Source organism: Homarus americanus, unplaced genomic scaffold (assembly GCF_018991925.1).
Source record: "Homarus americanus isolate GMGI-L3 unplaced genomic scaffold, GMGI_Hamer_2.0 scaffold46226, whole genome shotgun sequence".
In the NCBI taxonomy this organism is placed as follows: Eukaryota; Metazoa; Arthropoda; class Malacostraca; order Decapoda; family Nephropidae; genus Homarus; species Homarus americanus.
In genome coordinates, this window is record NW_024717453.1 from 519,827 (window position 1) to 547,114 (window position 27,288).

At 41.5% G+C, this 27,288-nt stretch overlaps 1 protein-coding gene across 1 annotated transcript in view; it reads left to right on the forward strand.

Annotated features, from left to right (window-relative positions):
- Positions 1 to 915: 915 nt before the first annotated feature.
- LOC121858873 overlaps positions 916 to 27,288 on the forward strand; it is a 109,216-nt gene continuing 82,843 nt past the window's right edge. The window contains 1 exon segment of the mRNA XM_042355523.1: positions 916 to 2,330. Within this exon segment, the coding sequence (XP_042211457.1) occupies positions 1,286 to 2,330 (1,045 nt within the window). The 5' untranslated portion in view covers positions 916 to 1,285.

Sequence of the window (27,288 nt, forward strand, 5' to 3'; positions counted from 1 at the left end):
TGGACGAGGGCATGGTGGTAGGTCACAGTCGAAAGAGATTTGTGTGTGTTTAATGGTTGATGACTAAGTGTATAATGTTAACATAGACTACAAGCTTAAAGACTAAGAGTTATTTAAACGTATTCATTCATTTTATCAACATTAGGATGAGTTACTTTGACTGGTCTATGTAAAGGTGGAAAAGAATGACAGAAAAAGAAAGAGGAGGGAAATGAAGACGAGGAAACAGAATGGCGAGGGATTGGCGAAAGAGGAATGCAAAAGACGGAAGAGGAGGAGGAGGAGGAGGGATAGAAGTAGAAGATGGTAAAGGGAAGAAAGTAACACCAAAAAAAGAAATGCGTAATAACAGGTAAATATGTAAACACTCTTACACTCGACACAACAGCTAAGTCACTCAACACCTCCTCACTAAAATAACACCATGATGTTTTCTTTTACGTATGTTTTGTTTACATTGCCAATTTATGCTTTTGTATGTATAAAGAAAGACGCTCTATATCCCACCACCATTTGGGTAATATAAATGAAATCAGATCTTAATATTTTTCTCAGATATAAGAAAATGTTGAGGAAATAGACTATATTATTATCTACATCTCTCTTCTGTAAAAATGAAATATATTTGACATTTATAAGCAGTGATTAAGGTGTACGTCATTGGTTGCATGGTAACGAGTGATATTCTTCCAGACATTATTAACGATGCTTTATATTGACTGTTATTCATGATAGTGATTTTTCTTATCAGGGTAATGTAATGTATACCTGAGATTATATACTGAGACTAATAATGAAGGTTGACATTTTTTGCAGGTGTAATTAATTCTTTTAATCTGACAGGTATAATGTGTAAATCTTGATATATTTCTGGTCGGTCAGGAAGGTTCACGGTGTTGTTTGTATTCCAGGAATGTGTGTGGTGGGAGGAAGTGAGCAGCCGACTACCTCATCTGTGTCTGGCAGCTGACAGTTGTGGTCTGTTCACGGTAACACTTGAGGAACAAATCTGACCCGTTGTGCCGTTAGTTCCCGTGAATTGTGATAATGACAATGATAGTTTCTCAGCTGCAACATACGTAAGAATGAAAAAGAAAAGTAACGGAATGTTTTATTATTAATATCTCAACTTTCATGATAGAATGTTTAACTTGCCGTATAAAAATCCGTGTATTGAGTATTCCATTCTAAAAGATTGTGCTGCTGTAAGGTGTCGATAAGAAATCGTGTGACAGGCTACATGGATGGCAGGTGAGGCGTTGAACTATCGACGAGGGAGACGGTGATGACACCCGCCGTGGCGTACCGCGGCTCAACAAGTGGCCAGGAGGGTGAGGCCCCTCCCGGCCTCCCCTCCCTCGTGCCATCCAAGTACCGTCAAGGTGACATGGGATTCTATCGACTAGTTGAGGAGGCATCGCGATCCACGCCGCATTCCAAAATTTCTTTCAGCAAATCGGAACCGCTGTTGCTGAAGAGTGCCAAAGCTGACGTGCCCCTGAACCGAGGGTCGAGTTGGGATGCTCCGAAGGACGCTAAAGAAAATGCACCTTTTGACTGGTCGAGAAACATTAATATATCGAAAACTGTTCACTCCACCAGTGAGGGAACACTGTTCAGAGAGAAGGTCAACAGCATCTCCGCCACGCCGTCCACGGGGCGGGTAACAGCAAGATGGCGGGGCGATGGGGGAATAACGTCCACTCGAGTTGACGCCATTACTGGCCGCGACCCTTTCAGCGAACTGTTGGTGGAGTTCAACAGCAGAGACTCCAGCCCACTCACCACTATGCCGCCCGTCAGATGGCCGTCAGTTGTGTCGGTCCACGGGAGGCCTCTCACGGGTCGCCGCCGCCATAAAAGAAGTTCAGCCACAAAGGAAAGAGCCCCCAGAGATATCTCAAAGTTTCCTCAAATTAATGTCAATGATGATGACGACAACCGCTTCTCACAGACTCAAGACCTCAGGAAACTGTCCCAGATCAAGAGTTCTGAGTTCAGGCAGCAGGAAGTGCTCAAACTGGTGGATCCTCGGAAGCCCCAGGAGTCGCGGCGTCCTTGGCGACATGGCGACCCGAAGAGCCCCTTACCATCTCGCAGTCCCAGGAACTCCTTCAGTAGGTCACCCAATGGCAGAGATCTCCTCAACGAGGACACCACCACCGATAATGACGACGATGAGTTTGCTGACTCCCTCTTACACCTGAACAACTTGGCGGGGAGGCAGATGGTCCGCCCTCCAGTTCGGCCATCTCGCGCTATAAAGGAACTGTTGGCGAGAGATGAAGAAGAAGCTTCAGACTCTAGCAACACAACTCCAGTTCCCACAGGTCAGTGTAATGTGTCATACTGTTAAAGCTTTTGTAAGGCTAACATACTTGTTTAGGCCGCGTGAATGATACGAAGCCTCACCAAAGGGCGTAAGTTAATATTAAGAAATATATTAATCTTTTACTGTAAACCCTCGCAACTGTCTTGTTCATTCAGGAAGACAATGGGATTTTATCTAATATTTTTGTTTGCTTTTAGGGCTCACGTATTCTCAAAGACAATTCTGAGTAAACAAAATGGCATTATTTTTTGTCCCTGTATTATTAAGAATTAAAACACTTGATGTTATATCTAGACATATTTTCTTAACGTAAATTGATAAATAATAAAATGAAGAACTTAAAAAACAAAACAACGCAGAACGTTTACAACGATGATACCAGCCTGTTAATGACACTAAAACATTTCATCCGCTACAAAATAGTATAATAATTTCAAATGATATTAGAATAAGACAAAAATAAACATGGAAAATAACAAACATGGTACCAACAATATCTGAAAAAGAGGAAGAGGAAGAAATACGTAAAAAATATATATTGTGAACTCAGTTTTTTTTATAACGGGTTGATGGATTTGAAATCACTATGCGTCTGTGATAGGGTCGTTGGGTGGTAAGTATTAACGGTACCCGACTGGAGTAACGTCACTAGTGGAGTACCCCAAGGCTCAGTAGTCAAGTACTTGGACCATAACTATTTATTATATACTGTATATATATATATATATATATATATATATATATATATATATATATATATATATATATATATATATATATATATATATATATATATGTAACCGGTCGGAATTTGCTGGACTTTAATTTCTCACTTGACTTGGGGTTTATTAAAAATTAATAGATGGTAATGGCAGTGGAAGCGCCCCTTTGAGAAAAATCCCGAACCAGCACAAGAACACTTAAATCTACTACACAAAATGAACTGTCCGTGACCCGTGGAAGGATAGCGTCTGTGACTGGGATGAATGAGACACACTGTAAAATTTAGACACTTATATTCCCTCCAACACTACAAACACAATCAAATAATGGTACACCAATATGCGCACCTCTTAACTTAAACTTTAAACACTACTCTGGGGAATAAAAGTTATACATGACATAGAAATTATTAGAAACACAGGCAACAATAAATTTGAAGTATTAAGAAATGTTAATTGCACACATGAACAGGCCTTACGGGCTTTCACAAAATAATATCAGTCACTGAGGAATGGTAATAAAATATAAGAATTTAAATACTCTACAATGAATAGGCCTTAAGGGCACTCAACAAAATTATAGTACCCCAACAGATGTACACTTCCTAACCTAACCTAACCACTACTCTGGGGAACAAGGTTATACCTGAGATCAGAATTATGAAGAACAATTAGAGGCATTAAAAGAATCAATCACAGTATCACTCTGGTTCCACTTAATGGCACAAACATTCAAAACAATATTATCAAAATTATTTAAGAAATATTAACTACACACGTCAAGATAATATCAGTCTGAGGAGTGGTGTTAACTACACCCGTAATAAGGAAGATAAAATGTTCCTCTAGGTATCTCCTAGAGTCCTAGACTCACGGTCTCAGTGTGTGACCATTAATATACTCAGATAGCCTCAGTGTACTCCCAGTGCGTCCATGGGCAGGAAGAGAGTGAGCCAATCAGACCTTGTGCAGTTGAGAGAAACTTTAGCTTCCCGTTAGCAAGAGGGTTTCACTAGCTGCTCGGGACATGTGGGGTTGTGCACCGGAGTGGTAAGAACTGATCACCCACTGCTGATGCTGGTCCCGTGTCGTTTTAGTTGTCGGGAGCACTCGTTCACTCAAGAGATCCTTTGCTACCCCGCTAAACAGTGACAGGCCTACACTGATCGGTCCAATGGCGACAATCGCCACCCTCAATCATCAACGGCAGTCAATCTCTCGCAGTCAACTCCGGTCAACTCCAATCAACTCCGGTCAACTCCAATCAACTCCGGTCAACTCCAATCAAGTGGGTTCTGACGGAAACCCTGAAATGAACTCACTGTTAGCTCTAGTTTACTTTATCACTGCCCTATCTAACCCTGTCTGAGATCGAATGAGACTTACTTGTTATACTGCAATAGCGCAGCACAGGTGACTAGGCCACGTGACTATTTCTGATGGACGCGCGGAACGTCTTGTCTGTGTGAATGCTCTCCGGGACTGGGCCTAGCCAGCGTCGCGTCTCCTCAAGGCGTTAGCTTGGTCCTACGTGATATATTTACCGCCTAACTAATAACTCCTTGGGACACCCGTAACATTATTCAGACTGCTAAACGATCTATAATAATTTCAAATTCAATAATAGTCCCTTAACTTCATGAATCGCATCATTATTAATTCGGTAAATTACATTTAATATCATATAGGCCTAGTTCCGCAGTCTCTCGCTACGAGCAGGCAGCGCTCCCTCCCCTCAGATGACCTTGAACGCTCAGTATCACTCATGGCGGGGCATTTGAAATTACTCTGAAATTTCTGGATATTACATATATATATATATATATATATATATATATATATATATATATATATATATAAATGACATAGATATAGTCGTAGACAGCAACATAAGTAAATTTGCTGATGACACTAAAATAGGGAGTGTAATTATCTGACGAAGACTCCACAAAACTAAAGGAAGATCTAAAAAAAAAATTGCATGGTCTGAAAAATGGCAGATGATATTTAATGTAAAGTACTTAGTCTAGGAGATGTAAACAGAGAAAACAGATATCAGATGAACAACGATGTCATAGAGAAATCCGACTGTGAGAAAGACTTACGAATAATGATAAGTACGAATTGTAAACCAAGACAAAAATGTGTATTTGCTCCAAACAAGGCTAACAAAGAACTTGGGTTCATACAAAGGAGTGTTAGTTACAAGACTATATAGCGAGGTTATCTTAAAACTATATCTCACTTGGATTACGCGGTTCATTTCTGGTCACCGTACTACAGAATGGATAGAGGTGTATAAATGGAAGTCAGGGCTAAACAAAGGTGATATAACAAAGATACTCAAACTATCCAACCAGGAGCGAACTCGAAGCAATGGCTTTAAATTAGACAAATTTAGATTTAGGCGCGAGATAGGTAAACATTGGTTTGAAAACAGAGTAGTGGATGAATGGAACAAGTTACCAAATATCATCATTAACTCGAATACGCTGGATAGCTTCAAACATAGGTTGGGTGGATATATGAGCGATAGGGGTTGGGTGTAAACAGGATTGCCCAGTATGGGACAATAGGCCAGCTGCAGTTTCCTCCATTCTTATGTTCTTATTCCTGAGGTCAGCTGCAGTGTCCAATCATTAAACACCCTAACACTACACCTAGGTTAGCTACAGTGTCCAATCGTTAAACATCCTAACACTACACCTAGGTTAGCTACAGTGTCCAATCATTAAACACCCTAACACTACACCTAGGTCAGCTACAGTGTCCAATCATTAAACACCCTAACACTACACCTAGGTCAGCTGCAGTGTCCAATCATTAAACACCCTAACACTACACCTAGGTTAGCTACAGTGTCCAATCGTTAAACATCCTAACACTACACCTAGGTCAGCTACAGTGTCCAATCATTAAACACCCTAACACTACACCTAGGTTAGCTACAGTGTCCAATCATTAAACACCCTAACACTACACCTAGGTCAGTTGCAGTGTCCAATCACGAAGCAAGCTATTTTATTTTACTATACAAAAAACTATGTGGAGGAAGCATAGTATTAATAGAAGTATTAGTAATAATAAAAAAGTTTGAAGTGAATTAAAAGTTTAAAAGAATAACGAAAATTGTGTAATTAATTTTCGAGTAATTCGGCCACCTTCTCGGAGAGCTGGGCAATGGTTAACCTAACTCATTTCAACCTATCCTAACCTACCCTTACTGAATTATCCTTATACAACTAAATATAACCTCACATGGCAACAAATTCATAACCAAGCTTAATGTTTTTTTTAGATATCCATAAATAAACGACTGACAAACATATATTTACGAAGTTGATACAATATAAGGATAATAACTCGAGCCTCCATGCTAAGGGGAGTAACGTATCATGAGGAAATACAGTATGTCATTTTCTTTATAAAGTTTGTATGAATGTGAGGGGCGTGTATTAGTAAACGTCGTCAAAACTTACCATAAAGAGTGAACTTTAAAACCAGGAAGTGGCGGGCGTTTCCATGCATGAATACTGGTCTCTTTTTTTTAATTCATGTACAGTATAACCCTCCCCCCCTCCCACCCTTTAACACTACCTGGTGACATATTTACTGTTTTTATTATTTACGGTTCAGTATTGAGTAGATTCTGGCCTCGTGGTGGTAGTAACGTTTAATGTCACTCGCTATGGTGGTTTGGACTCGGAAACAAAATGTATCTGTTACTCGCTCTCTCGTTTACCCTAGTTAGTAATGGATTTCTCTCCAGTGTTATTTTTTACTTTTGTCTTGAAAATAATTATTGGTTTGTAAGATTATATTTTATAGTCTCATTTGAATAATAAGAAACGCTTTACAATTACCTTGAGAATTAATGTACTTGAATCTACTCACGCAAGTCAATTAAACTGTGTGTGTGTGTGTGTGTGTGTGTGTGGACCAAGGACTTGTATCACTGTAGATGAGTGCGTTGTGTATTAGTGGTAGCTGTACGTACCCGTATATGGAGACGGTCAATCTTGCGCGCGCGTACACACACACACACACCTTCAATTGTATATCTCCATTGGAAAACTTTTATTGCAGTTATCCCATCAGATTCTAAAGAAAGTCCCGTTTTCTGTATTCACGTATCCATCTTCTATCTAGGTCAATCTAAATTCAGTCCTCAGACCAATCTCATCCACCAGTCTTTATTCAAGTCATCCATTCACCTTTTCATCCGATTAATCAACCATTCTTAATCCCAGGTTTTCAACCATCTTTATGTTAATGTAACGAGATTCATCCAACTTCCATCCCAACCTTTTGTCAATCATCCAACGCCAATACGTAACTTAGCTTCAACTTCATCCACCTATCCTTCCATTCCAGCCTTTCATCCACTATATCTTGATTATCTTAACTATCATCCATGATCTAAACCTTAAAAATATCTCATCCAAAGTGACCAGAATGGATGAGGATTTTGATTTGAGATTATTAAGGTCAACCAAATTCGGTATCTTGCAGCGAGTGAAAATTAGTTTACTGTAATTTTTGGTGATGTGGTTGACTTAACTTTCAACCAAGGAGGAATATGACACATTTCCTTGTTTATTTACTCACTTTGTCTTGATTATAAAGGCGTGATTATGTCATAGTGAAGTGTAGTTCTTGTTTGTATATGTTTCAATGTTTCGGCACAACTAGCAAACCACCGTGATATTTTCCTCCCACACTGATGTTAGTATTTGATTTAGTTAACAGGTGAATATCTATATAATCTCACAGGTAAAGTAGGTCGTTGTCGAGTCTTAAGTTAAATAGGAAGGTTATATTCTCTTTAATGTATTTGATTTGTTCTATGTTAATATAAGACAAGCAGTATAAACACACACACACACACACACACACAACAGGTAAAGTGATTTTATGTTTTACGTAAGAAGAGGAAGAATGCCCAGGTAAGGTTAGGTGGACATGCAACAATTACCTGTGGCGGTGATGCGTGAGAGATATCAGTGTATTTCAGTGTTTTATTCGCCAGGTGGAGGTGTAATGGTGGTGAGTGGCGACACACGCACACACTGAGTCTTATATAAGTGTGTGTGTGTGTGTGTGTGTGTGTGTGTGTGTGTGTGTGTGTGTGTGTGTGTGTGTGTGTGTGTGTGTGTTTTGTGTGTGTGTGTGTGTGTGTGTGTGTGTGTGTGTGTGTGTGTGTGGTGAGGCTGTATATGTAGGTGTGTGTGCTGGGGTTATATACAGTATATGTGTGAGTACTGGGGGTTGAGTGAGTGATGGTAGTACAATATATTACTGTAGAAGCGTCTATAGTATGTGGTGGTAAACACTAGTACCCTGACCTGTGTAATAATCAATAACAACAGAACCTTCCAGGAAATCTCTCTCTGTGCTGTATGGTCGTAACAAATTAATCTTACATAGCCATAAATTCTCCCTAGTAGTCTCATAATTCATCATCAAACCATACTTAGTTCCTTATACCAACCATTCCTTGTGATGGGTGTTCCTCCTGTCCTTGGCTAGTCACTTGGTATCGTTAGTACATTCCTCAAAATTACGATAAAAAAGGGAATCGTAAACACGTAACACATAACATTAAGCTTCTGAAGAGAGGGTTGAAAAATGGACCTAGATATTGTCGATACGTTGTTATGATCGGTTATCAATAGGTAGTGTTATTATTTCATCGCTGAGAGAGAAGGTGCGAGTGAATTCTATCCCAGTAACCGAGGAATAAAGTTACGAACTGTTTTCTTACGTTTCTTTAGTACTACTGATACTCTCGCTCACGCTACCTAATGGTCAATACACCTCGGGACACTTGCTGGTTCACCCCATCACAGGTGAGGTTACCAGACACTTCGTACCTTTCATGATCAGGTGAACATAATAAGCTGAGTAGGACAAGGTCGGCAGTCCAGTATAGCCGACAATGATGTCTCCTGTGAAAAACAAGGTCAAACTGGTTATTTAAATGATCGTAACTCACCAATACGACAGCCAAAATACTGAAAAGCAAATCTGGTAATATTTTTTGGTGATCTCCTTAACCCCTTGTGTACTGGGTTCCCCTCTGAGTTGAATAAAATCCCCCTGGTGTTAAACTGACGTCCCCATATTGAAGGGGATGGGTGAAACTAAGGTCAATCTATATTGACCTAGGGTGACACAGACAAACACACGTCATTTCGAACCTGCAGAATAGCTAAGAATCGTAATCCATTTAGACCTCAGGATAGGGTCACCAACGCTAGATAATACCATGACCTTGACCCCTGATCCCCTGACCCCCAGATATCGGTCATCGTCACGTTGGTAATGAATAAGGTAGTATATTAATATTTACCTGACGTCACCTCACTAGTTTATGGGATACAATGTTGACAGACTGACTCTAGTATGTAATAAAATCACTCTTGAGGGACAATATACCTCCTTAATGTTGATAAATATAAATAACTAAATACACACATACGTAACTAAAGGTAAATAATGTTTAAGATACCTGTATTAAATAGTAAGGTACAACTGTATAGAATAAACATCATCAAGGTGTACCTGTATATGAGAGAAAAATCTAAAATAAATATATATAAAAATGTCAATATTTACAACCTACTTTCCACTACAGTTTATGGAATATTATGTTTAAGAAATCGTTGTTATTTTTTTTATCAATAACGAGGTGGTTTTAACCGGTAATTGTTTTTGTTAGTGTCGATGTTATTATTGCGTTGTTATTATTTTCTTTGTTTTTTTCGTTGCAATTAATATAAGATTATGATAAACGTTATAGTGGTGGTAATAAAACGTGATAGATTATTGGTAACAGTGATGGAATAACAACCACCGAAAAAAATCACAACGAAAATACGACACGATGAGCGAGTGACAAAAACTAACAAGAGTGACACGACCAGCAACAGTGACACGACCAGCGAGTGACAAAAACTAACAAGAGTGACACGACCAACAAGAGTGACACGACCAACAACAGTGACACGACCAGCAACAGTGACACGACCAGCAACAGTGACAAGACCAACAACAGTGACACGACCAGCGAGGGACAAAAACCAACAACAGTGACACGACCAACAACAGTGACACGACCAGCAACAGTGACACGACCAACAACAGTGACACGACCAGCGAGTGACAAAACTAACAAGAGTGACACGACCAACAACAGTGACACGACCAACAACAGCGACACGATCAACAGTGACACGACCAGCAACAGTGACACGACCAGCGAGTGACAAAACTAACAAGAGTGACACGACCAGCAACAGTGACACGACCAGCGAGTGACAAAACTAACAAGAGTGACACGACCAGCAACAGTGACACGACCAGCGAGCAGAAAACTAACAAGAGTGACACGACCAACAACAGTGACACGACCAACAACAGCGACACGACCAACAACAGTGACACGACCAACAACAGTGACACCGACCAGCGAGGACAAAACTAACAAGAGTGACACGACCAGCAACAGTGACACGACCAGCGAGTGACAAAACCAACAAGAGTGACACGACCAACAACAGTGACACGACCAACAGCGACACGACCAACAACAGTGACACGACCAACAACAGTGACACGACCAGCGAGTGACAAAACCAACAAGAGTGACACGACCAGTAACAGTGACACGACCAACAACAGCGACGACGACCAACAACAGTGACACGACCAACAACAGTGACACGACCAGCAAGTGACACGACCAGCGAGTGACAAAAACTAACAACAGTGACACGACCAGCAACAGTGACACGACCAGCGAGTGACAAAACTACGAGTGACACGACCAACACAGTGACACGACCAACAACAGCGACACGACCAACAACAGTGACACGACCAACAACAGTGACACGACCAGCGAGTGACACGACCAACAACAGTGACACGACCAACAACAGTGACACGACCAACAACAGTGACACGACCAGCGAGTGACAAAACCAACATCAGTGACACGACCAACAGTGACAACGACCAACGTAACAGCGACACGACCAACAACAGTGACACGACCAACAACAGTGACACGACCAGCAACAGTACGACGACAACAACAGTGACACGACCAACAACAGTGACACGACCAGCAATAAGTGACACGACCAGCGAGTGACAAAACCCAACAACAGACACGACCAACAACAGTGACACGACCAGCAAGTGACAAAACCAGCAACAGTGACACTGACCAACAACAGTGACACGACGAACAACAGTGACACGACCAGAGCAACGACACTGTCAAGAGTTACCAGTGAGTGTTTTTCGGTACAAAAATGTTATCGTACCGTTACTGTCAGTCCCTCTCTCCCACTCTCCTCCCTCCTCACCACCCACCCTACCTCAATTACCTTCCACACCTCACCCACTACTCCCCTCCACCTCACCATCACCTTGCCTCACCACCACATCTCCTCTCCCCACCCCACCCCCACCACTCTCTCACCCCCCACCCCACTCCCACCCCACCACCACCACTACTCCCTCTCACCACCCCATTACCCCACCCCACCCCACCACCACACCCCCACCTCACACCCCACATCCCACCCCACCCCACCACCACTACCTCCACCCCACCCCCATTACTCCCTCTCTCACCCTCACCACCACCACCTCCCCACCTCAACCCCACACCCCACCCACCACCCATTACTCCCTCTCTCACCTCACCCCATTCCCCTCTCCACCCCACCACCACCACTCCCTCTCCCCACCCCACCCACATCCCCACCCCACCCCACCCCACACCCCCTCTCCACCCCACCACCACTACTCCCTCTCCACCCCACCACCACTACTCCCTCTCTCACCCCACCCCCCACTCACCTCTCACCCCACCCCCATTACCCCACCCACCCCACCACCACTACTCCCTCTCTCACCTCACCACCACTACTCTCTCACCTCACCTCACCACTACTCCTCTCACCTCACCACCACTACTCCCTCTCACCTCACCACCACTACTCCCTCCCACCTCACCCCCACTACTCCCTCTCACCCATCCACCACCACTCTCTCTCTCTCACCACCACCACTACTCCCTCTCACCCCACCACCACTCACTCCCTCTCTCTCACCCCACCCCACACTCCCACTCTACCTCACCACCACTCACTCCCCCTCTCCACCTCACCCTCATTACTCCCCTCTTACCTCACCACCACTACTCCCTCTCTCACCTCACCCCATTACTCCCACTTTGCCTCACCCCCATTACTCCCTCTCACCTCACCCCCATTACCCCACTCCTACCTCACCCATTACTCCCCACTCTTGCCTCCACCCCATTACTCCCTCCCCACCTCCCCCACATCCCACTCTACCTCACCACCATTACTCCCTCTCTCACCTCACCCCCCATTACTCCCATTCTACCTCACCACCACTACTCCCTCCTTCCCGCACTTCTTCACCTACTCCAGTTCACACTACTGACGCGGCTCACACACGCAACCCAAACACGTTATGCTTTAGTGTCCGGCATAAACCCAACCTAATGGCAGGATTCTGAAAGGTAGGTAGTACGTTTAAGGGAGTAGAGAGAACTTAACTCGTTCATGGTGTATTCTTGACGACATTTTTAGTTTACCATCGTTATGTCGTAACTTAAATGAGATGTGTGTAGCTATTATTAAGCCACTGGTAAACTCTATGCATATGTTAATTTTACCCCATAAGTACGATAACTTTAACCCACGAGTACGATTATTTAACCCACAACTATGATAACTGAACCCCATGAGTATGTTAATTTTACCCCATGAGTACAATAAATTAACCTCATAAATACGATAACTTTACCCCATAAGTACGATAAGTTAACCCCATGAGTACGATAACTTTAACACACGAGTACGATAATTTAACCCACGACTATGATAACTTTACCCCATCAGTATAAAAACTTAACCCCATGAGTATGATAACTTTACCTCACGAGTACGATAACTACCCCATGAGTACGATAACTTAACCCAATGATTTCGACAACTTAACCCCTTGAGTACGATACAAATCCCCCGAGTACAATAAACTATCCCAGTGAGGATGACCTATTCCTTTGAGTACGATGACTCTTTAAGGGTTTAAGTCATAGTGATGAAGGGGGGGGGGGTGACCTAAGATGCGGTGAGAATACGCGTTCAGGTGACTTCTTAAACCTGAGTTAACTTACTTCGCGTTAATCTGATTTCGTGTAAATCTGCGTCCAAGTGACTTCGTGTAAATCTGCGTCCAAATGACTTCGTGTAAATCTGCGTCCAAGTGACTTCGTGTAAATCTGCGTCCAAGTGACTTTGTGTAAATCTGCGTCCAAATGACTTCGTGTAAATCTGCGTCCAAGTGACTTCGTGTAAATCTGCGTCCAAGTGACTTTTTGTGTAAATCTGCGTCCAAGTGACTTCGTGTAAATCTGCGCTATTAAACATAAAACCCTCACAAAATACATATTAATTGCCAAACATGACCCACTCATTTCTCTTTGTAAATAACTCATATCAGTAAATTTGAGTTGAAAATATGAGTTTAAGGGTTATTCCGGTCCTATTATTTGAAGGCTAATTAATGTAATTATTTGCTCAGGTAATTTCTCTTGATTATAACACACCTGTCCACCTTATCATAAACGTATACCTTGATCAAGGATTAAATTTCTAAGACCTGCCTCCTGTACTGTACGTAACTCAACTCTAGTATAAAGTCCTGTACGTAATTCACCTTTTTATAAAGTAATGTTTGTAAACCACTTCTTTTATAAGGTACTGCACGAATTATTCAAGGATTACAGAGAGAGGGAGAGAGAGAGAGAGAGAGAGAGAGAGAGAGAGAGAGAGAGAGAGAGATAGTCATCAAAGAGTTTTAGGTCTTTTCTCTGTCACTCAGTTAAGGAGGAAGCAACAGACAACAACATGAATCTGTAGGATGTTGAACCATTAAAAGCTAACCAATATGTAGCCGGTATTTAACACGGAGGATTCTTAGCTTGATACCGCGAAGAATGCGGGGTGTAGTGACCTCATGACAAAGGGGAACCCACTACACGTTACGTCTGCTACAGTCAATACAGTGTTCTCCAGCGTCGACCTGTAATCTGTCTCACCACATTAGGTAATTCAGTTCCTTCCTCCGTATACAGTACACTCTTCTGCCCTTCACAGCAACAACCTTACCCTCTTCGATATGATTTTCTTTCATAAACTAAAACTCCTGTCGTCTCTTCAATAAACACAGTACCATACTCTCCCCTATAGGTACTCCCAAAACCTCTCTGCCTACCCACAAGATCACAATATAACCTTGGCAGAAACTTTGGCCCATAATCCATCTGTTGCCACACCTACACGCAAGGTATTATATTTATATCCCTCATTGTAACTCCGTCCACCGTGACCTTCAGGAGTGATAATATAGGATAAGTCAGGTTATGATTGGTTAGGTCAGGTTAGGTCATGGTAAAATACAATGATAAATTACTGAAACACATTGATATGGTAACGCTTAAACGTGCGCTGCAATTCTCTAAAAAGAAGGTTAGCTGACGTGTTGCAATGCCGAGAACGCCCGTGTTGCACCGTCAGAGTATAGTGGTATGATACATTAGTCTATCGTATTGATTTGGTACGTGTTCGTGGTACATATATATGGTACAGCGTCATGCTGGAGAGTCTTTTGTGATATCTTGTTATGGTAAAAGTGGAGAGTAATAATTAATGCACGGAAGAACGGAGTGTATGCGCCTCTTATTGAACAAATTATGGACACACACACACACACACACAGTTTAGGTATTACCAATGCAATTAAACACTTGTAAGCAGTAATTATCTCACTCACTCACTCAAACGTTTTCTATTTCTGGTTTTAAAATGCTTCAGTTGCCAAGGATAGCAAGTAAGTCTCTTGGTCTATTTACTTACTCGTTTAACATAATTTCACATTCGATTAGTGTTAACAAGTCACCCCCGCCTCATTGTAAATTCCATAGACGATTCATCATCATTACTGTCGCCCTGATAACGTTTAATTTGTTGTCTTACTAAGCTTCATGTACAATGCTGGCCTCATAAGAATAAGTACCATCCATTATCTCATCAAAGATTCCCTGTATTTTGTGGCCAAGATCACTTTAGGATAATTACGGCAATTATTAAAAATTAGTGGAGGAGTCAAGAGCCTAATACCGATTACAATTCCCTTAAAAAATATTTATCGAGAGAAAATTTGAATTTTATATGTAGGATAATTTTTTTCCATGAAAATTTATGCTCCGGCTCCAATACTCTAGTTTAAAGCACAACACATACACATACCTCTAGTTTACATATACATACTGCATATAGTTGATCGGGTATGGTCTGGTTCAGTATCTTCGACTGTTTTTTACGGAATGACTAACACTACAAATTAACTATCCAAATTCAAAGATATTATGATAAAAGAACTGGCACAAAAAGTTCTGTATCTCTCAAAATGTTATTTGTTGATGAAATAGTGGAACTACTAACTTATTACGCCCCTAAAGGCATTCTAACTTCTTGAATTGCTATATTTCGTCAACCTTTAAATAATTAACAACCATTGACGTGACCACAAGAACATCGAAGAGGGTAAATTAATGTACCCTATATTACCTTGACGTCTTCTACTTACACAATTATAACATTAGTCACCTTAATATAACAAGGCTATGGAGGATTTTCTATTAACGCTTTGTAAATTATATACCGACGTAGGTGGTTGTTCATTATGACTTCTTAGGCTTATACGGCGGTAACCAGAGTCTGACTTGTCATAGAAAACGTTCACGTAATTTGGTGAACAGAGAAAACGGAGGTGTAGAAGGGTTAACTATAACTTTCAGTGTTACGACGCTAAGCTCGAATATTATTATGATAAAATTTTAGGCCTCCTCATAATTTGACAAACTAGTAAAAAAATGGAAACTTTAGTAAAGATTCGGTAGAATATATATACCTTATTTTGATACTATACCATTCTATATACAGATAAATATAGGTTCATGTGTATATACTGTACCAACGGTTTTATGTGGTTACGTGAGGAGCAACTCCTTTTTAACAAATAATTTATTGGAGCAACAGTTGTACTTTAATGCATATTACTGTACTACAAATACATTCAGTAGTTGGATCTTCGAACATCAAAGATTCAAAGCCAAGTTTGTATTATCGATTCGAGGTTCATACAAATAAAATTGTAGATATTTTTCACACGCAGAGTATCAGTGAACGGTTGGTGATGATTGTACAGTATATTCGTAAATGATCCTCTGATAAAAAAATTACTTTACTGAAACAGCAAAGTATATAATGTTCCTCAAAGTTATTTCGTGACTTACTTAACTGTCCCATACTGTAGAGAAAAAAGAAGAGAGAAAAGAATGGCTGACTCTACAAAAAAAAAAAAAAAATTTAAACTTTCTTATAAGTTTCCCCGAGAAAAGCTGCACCGAAAGCTTCTTTAGATATGGTAGGAAGACACTACTGCATTAAGTGAAAATTGAAAGTGGATCTCGCAGGTCTGACGGGCAGTGCGAGCAGAACACACTGATGGCTGACTTTTTTCGGTACACAAGGAAGCAGTTTAACCAGGACTCTGCGATCTATTGTACGAGCGACCTACACTGGCCTGGGAACTGTTCTATCTCTCGTAATATTTAATGGGTGATGGACTCACGTAATTTCCAATAACAACAAATCAATTCACGTCTCCGGCGCCTGTGTACAGTCCTCGTGCCATGAAGCAACAGCAGCAGCAGGGGGTGGGTGGAAGGGGTGTGAGGTGGGGTGTGTAGGGAGAGGTGGGGTGTGTAGGGAGAGGTGGGGTGTGTAGGGAGGGTGGGGGTGTAAGGTGGGTGTGTGGGGTGGGAATGTGGTGTGGGGTGGGGATGTGGAGTAGGCGTGTGTAGATGGGTTGTGTTGGGTGGGGTGTGTGGGGTGGAGTGTGTTGGGTATGGAGGTGGGGTAGTCTTATTTACGAGTCCACACGTGATCAGAACAGGTACTTCATGTTAGACGACCCTGAAAAACACAAGGCAACTGGATGACCTTAATAGGGTTCCTCATTTCGAGTAATTATACCCCAGCAGAGAAATAAAGTCAAGACTACAAGGGCACGGAGCCACAAGGTGTAATAAGCCACGTGTGGTGTAGCGTGTGAGGCAGCCCCGAGCCACCCACTACATGTCAGCTCTGGTTAACGAGGGTAATCATGACAGGAGTGGTGGCAGGTGAGTGAGTGTGTGTGTGTGTGAACAAGTATTGGGGTTAAGGACTGACTGTGTGGGTGTTCTACGAGAAAGAAAAAAGATTAAACTAGTGAATAAGACATTATATTTTATAGTTAGCCTTTCATGGAGTTACTAGACGTTACATTTCTTATACGTATGTGCTTGTAATTTTCCCCATTGTAAAAAAAAATGTCAGATCTATAATGTTAATACAGGGTGAGGCGGTCGACTTATACAGCGCCCAGTCTCCTCTTCTCTAGGTCGAGTCGCAGTTTCGTTCTTAGGCTTCCCAAAATTCATCCAGTTACGAATACATACCTTACATTATAGGTAGGGAAAGTAAAGATGGATGAGTGCAGCGTCGACCACCGGTGTCACATAACGTACTGAGAATAGCTTAGTCTACACGGTGCTATATCTGCCTTAGGGGAACATCTGCCACGATGTTAAGAGAACATTTATTTATCATCTCCCTTTACTTACATCGCTACATTTCTCAACTAGACCGCTAGATACTCATTATTGCCATCCCATATTGTTCTCTTTCCTGTCTGTCAACACACTCTGTCCTGTTGTACTGTCTTAGTATTGTAATTGACACTTACATCACTCTTATCAAGAACATAAATTACTATGGTATTTTTTCCATAACTGTAAAACAAGTAAAGGCTATGTATTATTATGATTTATAAGCAGGTAAAAAATACGATATTTTTAAGGGGGGGGGGGGATTTTAACGTTGACTTAAGCATAGCAGGAGCTGTTATGGTGAACCAGACTCGTGGAAACTAACAGAGTCATTATCACCATTATTTCAACCTTCATGTTACCACCATCACTAGTACCACGACAACCACATTAACACCACTACCATGCACCATCATCACTAGTACCATTACCACCACCACCATTACCACCACCATTAACACCACTACCATGCACCATCATCACTAGTACCATTACCACCACCATCAACACCATTACCACCACCATCACCACCATTACCACCACCATCAACACCACACTACCACCACCATAAATACCACTACCACCACCATCAACACCACCACCTGATAACACCACTACCACCACCATCAACACCACTACCACCAACACCATCAACACCATTACCACCACCACCATTAACACCACTACCACCACCATCAACACCACTACCACCACCATCAACACCACCAATTCACCACCACTACCACCACCATCAACACCAAACCACCATCAACACCACTACCACCACCATTAACACCACTACCACACCACCATCAACACCATCACCATCAACACCACTACCACCACCATCAACACCACACCACCATCAACACCACCACCATTAACACCACTACCACCACCATCAACACCATCACCATACCTTGCAGATGAAGGTCTGACCTATACAGGTATTATTACTTAATTAAACAGGTGAGCCTTGCTTGACCTCACTTGTACAACACAACATTGTCTTACTTAATATTTTAAGAGTCGGGATCAGGTGAACACACACACACACACACACACACACACACACACACACACACACACACACACACACACACACACACACACACACAATATTTTCATCATAACATTTCTTCTTGTTTTTAGTCAATTTATTCTTATTTCCCTCAACTTTTCTCTTCATTTTCCTTGACTCCTTTCTCATACTTTCCTTAACCTCTTGTTCTAATTTTCCTTATCCTCCTTACTCTCTTTTCCTTGACATATTTCTATTCTATTATCTTTGTTTTGGGTAAAGAAGTATTGCGAATATCTTGAGAAGTTTGAGAAATTATCACCTCCTAGGAATGTGTCGGCGTTGGGGGGGGGAGTCATGACATTAAAAGCATAAGTATATATATAATGACCTTGACCTTTGACCTACTGGCATAAAAATAATGGGGAATTTTTTCTGAGTCATAATATAATAAACAATGATGATTATAATGTATTGCATGGAAACGACATTGTGACGGGTAGACTGGCAGACAGAAGAATATATAGACAGACAGACAGACATAGACGGAGAAGATAAACTCTATATACCACCACAAATTCCCGTTACTGGAGAGCAATAATAATAAAATAATATTAATAGTGTGTGTGTGTGTGTGTGTGTGTGTGTGTGTGTGTATTTTGGCCATGTAGGTAAAGGTATTGTAAGAAGCACACTCAAGTCTCTTCCAGTTACTACTACAATATTTCCATCTTTTTTTCTAATTTTGACACAATTGACCACATTTACGATACCTACACCGTATCGTTGTAAGACTGGCCGTATCGTTGTAAGACTGGCCGTATCGTTGTAAGATCACGTCGTTGTAAGACTGGCCGTATATCGTTGTAAGACTGGCCGTACCGTTGTAAGATCGGCCGTATATCGTTGTAAGACTTGCTGCATATCGTTGTAAGACTGGCCGTATATCAGCATCGGCTGTGGCTGCTGTAAGAGACTGGCTGCATTGCAAGACTGGCCGTATCGTTAAGACTGGCCGTATACGCGTTGTAAGACTGGCCGTATATCGTTGTAAGACTGGCCATATCGTTGTAAGACTGGCTGTACCGTTGCAAGACTGGCCGTATATCGTTGTAAGACTGGCCGTAATTCTTCTCAATATTATCTTTGGAATAATCTGATAGTTAAGGTATAAACACGGCATAAGACTCCAGTTAACTAATCACTGATCTTGTTATGATAAGTGACAAAAGACAAACTTCACTTTTATTCAGATATTTTATTCATGAACTAGTGATACATTATGAATAATATACAAATAAACCATATATAATATAGTAAGTTAATGTAAGTGTATCATTATTCATACATTAGTTTATCTTCCATGTATAATATAACAGTAATCTTACATATCAAAGTGGACGCCATTAAACATAACCAAACCAAACCAAAATTAACCTAACCTAACCAAACTTAATCTAACCAAACCTAACCTAACCTAATCTAACCAAACCAAACCTAACCTAACCAAACCTAACCTAACCTAACCTAAACTTAACACAAAAGAAATAATTTGAAATAAGTCTGATTTCCATTTCTTTTTAATTCATTTTTCCTACTCAGATCTCAGCTACTCAGAGCCATCAGTCACATAACACTAACTGAGCTGCTAAATCATAATAATTCTTAACTGATAATTGTTATACATTATCAAATTGTTATATAATTTTCCAAGTTTTATATCTCAGGGTTGTGATAATAATAGATGTCATTATACCCGTATCATAGAATAGGGTCACTCTAACGTGCAGGTATATACATATATACATGGATATACTTTTACTAATACTACTATATATGCTTGAGGGTATACAGAACTATGAGTATACTTTCACACGCTCACCAAACATCACATAAATATAAGGATAGGAATATATTACACTATTAGGTATAGATATATATACGAGTATACACAAAATAACATTCATCAAGTTTTATAGAAATATCCAATAACAAAAACAAACAAATTATTAATGTAAGCAAACATAAACAAACATGTATTATTGAAGTCATTTAAAACACCATACAGAACACCATACACAGCAATTAACCATAAGTTACAGTGACTTCATTATCATAGACATAAACCATGGGAATCTAACCATAGCATAAACCACATAACTGTCTCATATAACACAATCTGAAGTTACACACAGATTTTGCTCTCGTAATCTAAGGCTCACAATGGCTGGTGTTAGGTAGCTCAAGGTTTAACAGACATTCACCAAGAACTGATTAGCTGGTGACCTACTGACGTGTTTATATAGGGTCATATGTGTTTGGTTGCATGAATGTAAGTCTTGTAAGATATAATAGAAGTGGTTTAAAACATAAATAACGATGAGTTACTTTGCTGTTTACTTTCTTGTGTACCATAACATTACCTCATTGAACTCAGTCATTTATAACAGCATTATGATGTAACTTGTAATGTGTGAGTTCGGTTAAATCTGTCTGGGGAAGTTATAGTGTTCACCTTGAGTCTTTCGCGGCGAGCAGCTGACCAAGCGCCTTTTGTTCAAATGTTCCTTCAGACTGTTAAGGCTCCTGAAGGTGACGTACTTGTGGCTGGGGAGTGAAGGAGTTAATACACCTCCACATGACAAACTGTTAATGTTGTAGACTGAGGCGCCATTTGTCCAGCGATATACCTGGCTGATACAGTCCTACCAGATGTTAAAACAACTTCTTCATTTCCGACCGCCGGTCCGCTAAAGCCTCCAAAGTAGCTGTAAGAACTGAACCCTGTATAAGGCTGTGTGGGTGATGTTCCCACTCGTAAACTAAGCTTCCTGAAGTGATAAAAAGCTTGTAAATTTGGCTGTGCGATTATCCGAATGTAAGTGAAGGTTGTTACTGCTCCCAGATCCAATACAAACCATTTTTCGATATTGGTTTGAGAGCTTCGGAAACATTCATTCATATTGAAGCCATATATGCCATCAATTAGGTTCTCTTTGGACATAATGGCATCATACGGTTGACCCGCTGTGATGCTGGCGTTGGTAACATAGTCCCTGGGGCGTTTGGTGAAGCAGGGGATTGCGTCGGTGTTGTCCGTCTCCAAGTAGGTGGGCATCACGATGATGTTGTAGTACGTGCAGGCAGCGGCGGTAGGGTTAGGGCACCAGAGGTTACACCATCCCAGGTTCAGGCAGGTCTTGGAGCAGTACGCCCCCTCGTTGGCGCCTGCAGGTGGGATACCGTTATAAATCATCTGAGACAAAGACACCTTGGCATAGGACACCATTACTTGATGGAACATTCTCAGCTCACCACCGCCCATAGACGACACTGGCAGGAGGAGCACCACAGTCAGTGCCGTAGCCCACACACACCACACTGCCGTAGCCATCTCTCCTAACATGACCAAATGATATTCTTGATGGTCCGGGTCTGGTGAGAGTCCAGGCAAACACTCTACAGACGGGTACAGTGTTTGTGGTGCAGCAACAAAGTCCAGATACTCGTAGTACAGACAAACACCGGCCTACTGCTGCTGCTACGGGGTCAACGAAGTAACTGTGGTGGCGTGCTGGGTTGGGAATAGTGTTCGTGGTACAACACAGTTTTTATTAATCTTTCCTTGTCTTTTTTCTTCATTAATATAAATGGATATGCCATGTACCTTGAACACTTGTAAGACATAAAAACTACCCAAGCGAGGTAGTGAAAAATACCTAACTTTTATGCATCTTATATATGTGTGTTTGGACTGTAGAGTGAGACGTGTCGTCAGGCGTTAACTCGCGTCTTAGGTGTTAAATTACACGTGTGTATTGAGGGGTATGACATTAGGGAAGGAAAACTTGTACTTTTTTTTACTTTTATCCTCTTCGCCACTGATCGGCTTGTTAGCCGCTTGGGCGATCGGTCACGTCTCTGATTACTTTTCCTTTTCATTTATCTTCTTCGCCAAAAGATCGGCTCGTTATCCGCCCGGGCGATCGGCTACGTCTCTGTCACGCACTGTTGGCAAATACTGGGCATGCACCGGCTCCTGAATGTACTAAACCCGCTCCAGTGTTGGTCAAGTCTTGTCTTGAAAGAGCTCACACTCGGTGCCGTCACAACACTCTCTGGTAGATTGTTCCAAGAGTTTACAACCCTCACTCCGAAAAAGTTTGCCATCACAGTTTTCTGGACTTGCGGCTTCTTCAATCTTGAGCTGTGACGCCTCAACTGAGTAGTGCCCTCTGAGATGCTTATACACCTCAACTAGGTCCCCCCTTGCCCGTCTGTAGTATAAGCTAGGCAAGTTCAGGCGCTCTATTCTCTCAGGGTAGCTGAGGTGCCGATGTGCAGGCACCAGGCTGGTGGCCCTCCTTTGAACATTTTCAACCAACTGACAGTCCCTAGCATATCTCGGGGACCAGATGGGGTGACAGTACTCCAGATGGGAAAGCACTTCACTCCTGAAGATCGTTACGAGGGACGGACCGTCTAGATATCTGAACGACCTTCTTATAAGACCCAATAATTTATTTGCCTGATTTACCTTCTTCTCGCAATGGCCCGAGAACTTCAGCTCATTGTCAACATACACACCTAGGTCCTTCTCACATACAGTCTCAACTAGTGCAGTTTCTTAATCCCGTTGGGACATATGATACGCCTCCTTACCGTTGGTACGCCTCAGGTGCATCCTCTTGCACTTCGTGACATTGAATCTCAGCAGCCATTTCTTCGACCATTCCTGGAGCCCACAGAGGTCCTTCTGCAGCTCTTCACAGTCCGCTTGGTTCTTAATTTCCCGAAATAACTTGGCGTCATCGGCAAACATTTGTATGGGGGAGTGTACAACGTCAGGCATGTCATTTATGAAACAAACAAACAACAGCGGGCCCAATACACTGCCCTGTGGTACCCCACTTGTGACAGGTGACAGGTGGTGGTGTCTGTGACTGTGTTATGCAAGGTTCCTATTTGTCATAATTTGTGCGACAATCAAAACACCTGTCCAGTTCCTCCTACTCTATGGTGATAACAATAACTTAGTAAGCCTCGGCATGACAGTTCTGACACCAAGAAGTGAATTTTGTGTATACTGATAATGGACTAGTTGACGGTCGGAATTTTTTCGTAAGATGGCAGGTCAATGGGTAAAGAAATCGCTTAAATTCACTATGGTAATGATATTTTAAAACAAATTGGACCAAAAAGTGTAAAAAAATAAGGGTTTAAATTTCTAAAAAGTCACGTGACTGCGAAAAGCTCTGTGATTGGTTGTGACGTCACTGGCTGGGCCGAGCCGCCCACCAGGAGGCAGCCAGCAGTAGTTGTCCAACCTTCTCGGCTGATCGGCTCTGTAAATAAATAATATAAGATAATTAATTGTGCTTTACTGTGCAACACAGTAATACTATTTTGAATATATAAATATTACTAAGCACAAACTAATTCAATGGATATTAGCTGCTCATACAACAAATTTCATAGTATAAACATTCCAAACAATATTGGTATTATTTTGGTTTTGGTCATCTGGGGAACCTTAAGATTCTAACTATGGGATTAAGTACTTTAAACAATAAGACACATTGTCTTTACAGGATTTCTGTCGCAAAACATTTTTCGATCGCATAAGAAAATACAGATCATATGCTAGGTTAGGTTAGGCTAGGTTAGGCTAGGTTAGGTTAGGTTAGGTTAGGTTATGATGAGTTATAAGGTTAGCTTAACATACATCGGTAAGGGGAGGGGGGGGGGTAGTGACTCAAAACTAGTGATATCCGATAGAAATGAAGGTCTAAATCGTTCGTAACACATCACAAACCATGTCAAAGTACAGGGATGACCAAAACTTAAAATTGACCCAGTAAGCCTATCTCGAATCTAAACATCCAAATAATTATGGCAGTTAAAGTAAAATTTTACCCAATTATTATTATAAATGATGTTATATCCCAGTGGTTCATTAGTGAATCATCAAAACAATAACAGCACTATGTTGTCATGTTTCCCTAGCACCAAGCGTTCTCAAAACAAAGTCCATACAATGTCATTACTTCTAAATGTACTCGTATCTCCATCTAGTACTGATATACTCTGTAAATGCACTGAAAAAAAAAGAGAAAGTCTACCAGGTAAGAGTACATGACGGCTGAGCTGGTGTGAACATGAGGGTTTTTTATGTCCAAAAGAATATATGAAAGGACACATACTGGGCAGTCTCATTTACTGTACACCCAACCCCTACCGCTCATATATCCATCCAACCTATGTTTGAAGCTGCTCTTCACGGCACATTTCTTCACTTACAAAATGTCCATGACTTAGACCATAAAAAAACACCCTTAAAACTTACCTGAACGTGGCATTTGGGGTCTGAAGAGGCCATCCTTTCCACTACCTCCGACTGCAGCGATGAGTTTAAAGGTAGTGACGTCATTGCAAATGGCGGCCCCATTTCTAGAGAAATAACTTATCTCGACTATTATAGCAGGACTTTAAACTTGTATTACAAGTTATATATACCGTATCACTCTACGAACGTGGCAGAGTATATTTCATGTGTTTACCCAGAACCGTCAACTCCTCCATTACCAAATTATTTATAGTTATTGTAAATGTATTTATTATTTTAATGGTGTATAATTGTCTTTAGTAAGGTCTGAGCGGCTCTAATATTATAAGAAACTAAATCGCTAACCGCCCAACACTAATTTTTCAAAACCACTCATAACTTATGGAAGACCCCGTCAAGTCCACCAGCTTTTTGAAGTTTTCAACTGTCATCCTAAAGAAATTGTAGAATTTGTCTTGATGGTTCACCAAGTCTGGGAATAAATGACTGAAGCTTCCAAAATTGGGTCTTTTGGTGTTGAGTTCATGCATCCAGATTCGGGTCCTCCTCTTGCGTTTATGACGCCGAATCCACAACAAAACAGCTAATTCAGCGAGAGATTATGCGTCCATCCTCCTCGAAATCAGTCTGGGTACTGAGTCCTGATTGACTCAGGTTGACTCAGTCGGTGTGAACGGCAATGAGTCAAGTCAAGTCAAGTCCAATGACTTGATTGACTTGACTTGACTTGACTGGCTTGGTGTACACTTGGTGTACACTGTATAGGTAATTTTATACCGTACACGAGGAATATTTGTCCCGTGTGTGTGTGTGTGTGTGTGAGTTCTAGTTTACTCATATTTCACCATTACTCACCACACTTATCATCTCAACTCTGTCACTGCATGTCATTAATTATCATTATTATCCTCACTCACCATCACCCACCACCCTCACCATTACACACCACCATCATGATCATCACCCATCACCACCACTATCACCCTCACCACCACTATCACCCTCACCACCACTATCACCCTCACCACCACTATCACCCTCACCACCACTATCACCCTTACCCTCACCATCACCACCACTATCACCCTCACCACCACTATCACCCTTACCCTCACCATCACCCTCACCATCACCCTCACCATCACCACTACTATCACCCTCACCACCACATATCACCATCTGTCATACTATGAGGGCAGGATAAGGTAGAATCTCCTCGACCCACCTGTTGACAGCTTACCTTTATAAATGACTACCCAGGTAATTAATTCCAGGAAAAGGTAGCTTCTTCAGGTGAATTATTCCTACCATCGATCGTCAGCGTTGAGATAGGAAGATGGAAGACGAAATAATGGTAAAATAGACGTGTAATAACTGATAAAGAAGATAATAATTGCTGGTGAAGATAACGATTGATAACTAGTGTACAATAACAAAATAATGCATAACGATTGATTATATACACATTATAATAAACAAGTAATAATGACAATATAAGAATAATGATATAAGGCCATAAATGATGATTAATGCGTACACAATAACAGTAACAAATGAATAACAAGTGAGTGTGGTCTGAAAAGAGTGCGTAACAAGTGAGTGTGGTTTTAAAAGAGTGCGTAACAAGTGAGTGAAGTCTTAAAAGAGTGCGTAACAAGTGAGTGTGGTCTTAAAAGAGTGCGTAACAAGTGAGTGTGGTCTTAAAAGAGTGCGTAACAAGTGAGTGTGGTCTTATAAGAGTGCGTAATTAGTAGGGGAGAGCAACATAACCCACTGTGGTCGACAAGATGGGGGAGGGGAAGAGGAGGGGGGGAGGAGGAGGGGGGGAGGAGGAGGAGGGGAGGAGGAGGGGAGGAGGAGGAGGGAGGAGGAGGGGAGGAGGAGGAGGGGGAGGAGGAGGAGGAGGAGGAGGAGGAGGAGGAGGAGGAGGAGGAGGAGGAGGAGGAGGAGGAGGAGGGGGAGGAGGAGGAGGGAAGGAGGGGGAGGAGGTAATTTACTTAATTATACTCTTCCCTGCCAGTCAATTAAGTAATTAGTTTAGTAGGTGGCGTGTTAATGGCAAACCTCACGTGCATTTTTGGAAGAGGGTTAAAAATATGG